General features: G+C 44.1%; 1 protein-coding gene across 1 annotated transcript in view; it reads left to right on the top strand.

Annotated features, from left to right (window-relative positions):
* The first annotated feature begins 261 nt into the window (after nt 1–261).
* Nucleotides 262–6555, top strand: part of LOC115208653 (protein disulfide-isomerase) — an 18441-nt gene continuing 12147 nt past the window's right edge. The window contains exons 1-4 of the mRNA XM_029776877.1: nt 262–584; nt 2590–2796; nt 4600–4733; nt 4891–5028. Of these exons, the coding sequence (XP_029632737.1) occupies nt 446–584; nt 2590–2796; nt 4600–4733; nt 4891–5028 (618 nt within the window). The 5' untranslated portion in view covers nt 262–445. The remainder of the gene's footprint in view (nt 585–2589; nt 2797–4599; nt 4734–4890; nt 5029–6555) is intronic.

Below are 6555 nucleotides of genomic sequence, written 5' to 3' on the forward strand. Positions count from 1 at the left end.
GCCATTCCATCTACCATTTCCTCCCAGAATATTATACTGTTTCAACACCTTTTCTGCATAAAACCTTAAGCCTTCATTCTAAGGCATTTTAGTTATTTCTGTTAACAATTCTGAAATATTAGCAAGAATGTGACCGCAAAGAATTGCAATTGATTTCAATACACATCCATTGACAAATTGGATTCACTTCCAGGTACCTTCAGCTGTGGTCCAGTCACAATTCAACACGAGCAGCTTTCAAGCTGATAAATGCGCCTGCGCACTACGGCTGACCCTTTTGGTTCCTGCGCGTAATGCCACGACGTTAGTAGCGGTAGACACAACATACAAGCTACAGTTCTAACTGTAAGACGAGGAAATACATAAATACACCACTTTCAGTCGGTAGCCCATTCACTTGTAGCACGAACACATTTTCTGTTAGAAACCGCAGTCTACAGCAACTATGTTGAAGTTGTTCCTACTATGCACACTGGCGGTTTTAAGCCGGGCTGATATCGGCGAAGAAGATGATGTTCTGGTGCTGAAGAAAAGTAATTTCGAGGAGGCTTTGAAAGCTCACCCAAACATCCTAGTTGAATTCTGTAAGTAAACTACCTGATCATATAAAGGCTTAGACAACCTAACTTGTTTGCTTGCCTACTAATTTGTTCACTAATCTATGCTAGCTAGCGGAGTTCGCTTGCAGCTGTGTTATCAGCTTCACTTCAGCTACCGCAAAGGTGGAATGGCATACCAACGTCAGCTAGCTAGCTTTCCTGATTGGTTTGCCGGGCAAACGTTAGCTAGTTAGTGACCAATTTCACTAACTAACGTTAGGCCTGTTTCATACATTAACTGTTGATTGCACTGCTGGCCATTGTATTTCAAGTAGTAACGTTATATATTTTGAAGGAATCTAAGGCAATGTCATTCCTAGCTAGCTAACTAACTAGTAACGTTAACTAAGTTACTGCACATTTGATTAACCTTACTAGTACGGGACTTTGTTGTATTTGGCTATCTAGCTAGTATACCTGGCACACAGGCAAATTGAGAATTCAGTGAATCCCGATCTAGCCGTCACAGGACTGATAAGTAAAAAAAAACAAAGACAGTCACATTCGTCTGTGACCTCTCTTGTTGGTTAAAGTGCCGGTTTCTTTACCAGCCTTGGTTGCTTCATAGACGTTTATAAACGTGACTACAGCTTATTGTTTGTTTAGCTTACAAGGGATGGCTTGTGCTTCTGTGTACCCTCGAGAGAATACTTCATGCACGTTTTAGAATACTCTAGAAGTGTGCAACAGTGCCGGCAAAGCATCTCTTGAGTGATGACACCATTCAGTCTTGTGAATACATCAAGCAGACTCCATTAGTTGCAAGAGTGACGTGTATGTTTTGATTCATTCACCACTTGAGTTTCGATTGCTAGATATCGTTTCCTGGTCATGCACACTTTCTACTCCGGTTTCAGTTAGGAGCTGTTTTGATGTAAGTTTACTGACATTCACATAAGTTGCTGCAGTGGTTTTGCGACACATTTGTTAAATGCTTATTAACTTGTGAACTTGGTGGTTTCCACTTTTTCTTAAGTGCAATGGGTTTCTTTAATAAATAGTTTTGATGTTACCAGCAGGCCGGTCCTGCTACAACTGTCAAACAAACTCTTGAGGTATTCTGAACTTTTAGCCTGCAGACTGACAAGCCTGCAGACCAATCGGAGAACTCCACGACTCGGACATTCCAATGAGCGACGTGGGCGTGGGCTAAAAACAGTTTGCTCACGTATCTCACGTACTGGCTGGACCTGAAGGCTTGAATGAGATGCTCAGTTGACGTGTACTTCAAAGTTCAATCATCTGTTCAACTTTTGTTTAACTCTCCCGGCTGATGGAACTTGGGGGTTTTCTCCACTGAAACTAAGAAACACTGCAATGAAAACGCACCAACTCAGTTTTGAATCGATGATAAACATAATATTTAGTTAAAAGTAATTGCTGTAGGACTGTATCATTTGAGGAAATATCCTTTGGACTTTGAACTTACAACCAAGCTTAATAGACTTGTTAGCTTATGGTGATATCTTGACATCTCAAAGCCCATTAATCACACCATCACAGGCAGTCAATAGGGTAAGTTTGTTCAAAGTTTCATGGGTTTTTTCATAGGGTTCATGCATTCAGAACCTTTACAAGCCATTCTATGTCCTCCATAAGAAGTCAGAGAATCCACTTCTCTTCTCAGGCAACATTTTCACTATTTTAGTTATAGCCCAAGACTAGTCTTTTCAGTGAGCTCATTGAAAACTAACTTGCCAGATTAGGTTTTTCCACGCCCTCTAAATAGCCTACTGTAAGTAAATGTTTTGCTCACTTAACTGGAAATTCTAAATACACAAGTCTCCCTCCATACAAACATTGTACCAATATTGGTGTTTAGTATTTAGAAAGCATCCCTTTGGCCCAAACATGTAGCAACACTCAAATGTTAACATAGTCTATCAACAGTCACTACAGTATTTGCATCTACTTCACCCGTCGGTGTGAATCTCTCAACTCTGAAGCTGTGTGGTCTAATTCTATTTCTACGATTTCCTTCTTGCTCCAGATGCCCCATGGTGCGGCCACTGCAAGGCCCTGGTCCCGGAGTATGCCAAAGCTGCCAGCATGCTGAAGGCAGAGGGCTCAGAGATCCGCCTGGCCAAGGTGGACGCCACAGAGGAGGCAGAACTGGCCCAGGAGTACGGTGTCCGGGGGTATCCTACCATCAAGTTCTTCAAGGGGGGAGACAAGGAGTCGCCCAAAGAGTACTCTGGTGAGTAGTGGAGGGATGTATATTACAGCTAGGGCTGGCACGGTTGTCGTATAACTGTGAACTAAAGAAAGTACAAATTAGAATCGTCGTAGCCCGTTAATTTCAGAAGGGATGGGGTTCAACTTCATATTTAAGGAGATGTAGTTCACCTAATAGCAGTTAATTTTTACATGAAGTGGGTAAAGTTGAATCATTTTATGAGCAGAATGTCATGTGTGGGATGAAGCTTTATTTCCAAAAGTTCCAAGCGGTCAAAACCATTTGCTTTTCAGACTGGGGGGGTTCACCAAAGCTGTGTTTTCATTAGGTATGTTGTAACACATTTTCCTATAATGCATTGGTCTATAAGCTACACTTAATTTACATTTTTGTAAAAATAAAACAATGACAACCGTGTCTTTGCATGACAATTAATCGTTACCTAAAATTCCATAATCGTCACAGCCCTAGTTATAGCATTTACTGCGCTAGACATGATCGTGGACTGAGTCCATAGGCAGAACTGGGCTATTTTTGTGTACTTGGATAGCCATTACAAATTTAGCCCAGTAAATTTCTTTCGATTTTCAAATAACCAATTATATCAAATAAGATTATCAACTGACAAATTATTCTATTGTAAATTATTGTGATCTCAATGACTAAATCTGGAACAACCTAATTACTCAATGCCTAAGTACCTCAAGAACTGGTACAACTATTACCAACAAAGTGATAAGCTGTGTCATGTAGTCCAGTTATGATCATCAGGCATAGATCATGTGTATGATCAGATAATTATTTTCTGAAGGATGGCTCAGACACTAAGTACTGCCATTTCTTATGCTGGTAATGTGATCTTATCAGCCAAGTGTTAGCCAATGGCCCATTCACTCTTCCCCATATAACTGTGACTAAATTAAGGGGCCCCTCCCTCCCTCCACACATTCTATCCATGCTCTCTCTCCCTCCCATCCCCCCAGCCAGGCAATGTGCAGTTCCTCACGTTTGCTCACTGACTGGCTGCGTTTTCTTTTACGGGGGGGAGACAGCTTTAACTTCCAGCACTCGCTCTCTCTGGGCTAAAAGCGGAGCACTCACAAGGCCACGGGCAGCAGTATCCCTTCTCCAGCTGTGTCTGTCTGGCCTGGCTACAGCATCGCTCAGCGGTGTTGCTCTGCTGTTGCGTCATTGGCTCTTTTTGGAATAACATGCAGGTTAATCATGAGTCAGTCCACTTAATTGGGACACGTTGGTTCTTAGAGAGCTTAAGTCTTCTCTGGTGGGGCAAACGAATCGCGGAGGAATGTAGCTACCTTTTTTCCTTTGTCTGCAACACAAGGCTGGTGTGACCAAATAAGTTAAGAAATACTTTATTAAATGAGAGGTCTTAAACTGTCCTTTGTCCCTCATAACGACCATTCAAGTAGAATAATGGCAGCAATACTTGTAGCTGTGTTTACTCAAGTACACCACAGTCGTGGCAGAGTACATTTGCTTTTCTGCCTGTTCACCCTGAAGTATTGTTTGATCTGTACCATTAGTCTCTATTCAACCAGCCCTGCTCATGTGACCTGGGCCCTTTTCCAATATTCAAAATGCATCCTTGCGTCCGCCCTTGCCGTCATCTCTGATCTGTACATGATTAGAAAACATGAGGCAGGCTTGCCATTCTCTTGTATTGTTTACCATGGCCAACCTTGTCTGCTCAGTGAATACATTACAGTACAACAAACAAAGGAAGTAGGGAATCAATCTCATACATTATTAATGTTTTGAACGCTGCCATAGTGACTTACTAGAACTGTTGTTCCCTTCCTGCAGCTGGCAGACAGGCTGATGACATCGTCAACTGGCTGAGGAAGCGCACTGGACCAGCCGCAGCCACCCTGGGGGAGGTCGCCGAGGTGGAGTCCATGATCGCCGGCAACGAGGTAGCAGTCATCGGCTTCTTCAAGGTGAGACGATGACCTCTGACCTACTACTCTGGCCTAGCTGCGCAAGGTCAATCTGTAGGGTTTCTCTGAAGGAAAGTTTAGTGCCAACTAAGTCCCATTTCCCACTAGACGGATCATGTATGACGGCATCTAAGCTAAGCGTCTTTTTGTCCTCTAGGATGTCGAGTCTGAGGGAGCCAAGGCTTTCCTGAATGCTGCAGAGGCCGTCGATGATGTTCCGTTCGGTATCACCTCCAACGACGCCGTCTTCTCCAAGTTCGAGGTGTCCAAGGATGGCGTCGTCCTCTTCAAGAAGGTACGGAGCGAATACTTAGTTCAGTATGACGTAATCACGCAAATGTTTTCATCTTTCAAAATTACTACCCTGATCATGGTGTAACCATGATCATTGAGCTAGATGATCACTGATGGGTTAGTGGCAGCCACTGGATTAGGTCATAGGGTTTCCCTGCTAGTCTCATTGGCTGATCTCTAAAGTGCAGTGCTTTACAGTTCAAAAGAAGGGGGCAAGCTATCTTCTTTGATATAGCCCTCCTGAGATTCTTCCTTCATACTCAAGTCTCTGTCTGAGGAATTCACTCATTTGAACAAGCATTTCCTCGGTAATAGCAAGATGAGGGATTCCTCTTCATTCAGATTTTACAGGGAAGGTCAACTGGTCATTAAATGTGGCTCCGACATGTAATGGTCTTACCCTCTCCCCTCCCTCAAATGACAATGATACTTAAAAGGACCAGATGTGGTAATTGGATATCCGTATTTCGAAGCCAAGCCACATCTTGTCAGATTAAACGGACCTGGGCTGAACTGGGTCACAGTCCACATGGACTTTCCATTAGTTGTTATGCGACATGTTATGGCCACATTCCTGCCTTTTCATAGATATCAGATGTTTTGTCAAATACGTTCTTCCTTTCACCTGATAGTCATCACTAGTCAACAAGGAAAGAAGCCAGCCGCTAGTTTGGGTTGAGTAGTTGTAAACATGGTCTGAAAGTCTTCCAGTATGAGGCATATGGCTGAATATCAAACCTGCGAAATAAGGCACTGATGTCTATGGGAGAAAATGTGTGTTAGATCTCAAGTTAGGATTTGGCTCCTATTCAGCAGAAGTAAGATTCCATCTGACATTTAAAAACAGATGTCACCCATAAGCCTTTGGGTTTTCATGGCTGGACAAGACTAGACCAGACCACACTTGTCAACCTGTTTCCATCTCTCTCTCTGCTTAGAATTTTTTTTTTATCCTACTTTTTTTTATATCATTGCCCTTTAGTGGTCAGGGAGGGCCAGCTTAACGGCAGGCCTTTACATGTCGCTGTTCATTACATTTCTGCTGTCATTTTAAAGGCTTAACCCGCCATTTCTAATGAGACATAGATGGGATTCCTCCGTCTTATCACCTGGTAAGCCCCCTGCTCATCAGTCATCATACTACCCCACTATTGTCTGCTTTCGCTCTCTCTCGTGCTCTCTCTCGTGCTCTCTCTCGTGCTCTCTCTCGTGCTCTCTCTCGTGCTCTCTCTCGTGCTCTCTCTCGTGCTCTCTCTCGTGCTCTCTCTCGTGCTCTCTCTCGTGCTCTCTCTCTCGCGCTCTCTCTCGCGCTCTCTCGCGCTCTCTCTCTCGCGCTCTCTCTCGCGCTCTCTCTCGCGCTCTCTCTCGCGCTCTCTCTCGCGCTCTCTCTCGCGCTCTCTCTCGCGCCCTCTCGCGCTCTCTCGCCTCTCTCTCGCGCTCTTCTCTCGCGCTCTCTCTCGCGCTCTCTCTCGCGCCCTCGTCCTCGCTCTCATCTCCGCTCTCGCGCTCTCTCTCGCGCTCTCTCTCG

The sequence above is a fragment of the Salmo trutta genome, chromosome 14, assembly GCF_901001165.1.
Source record: "Salmo trutta chromosome 14, fSalTru1.1, whole genome shotgun sequence".
NCBI classification, from domain to species: Eukaryota; Metazoa; Chordata; class Actinopteri; order Salmoniformes; family Salmonidae; genus Salmo; species Salmo trutta.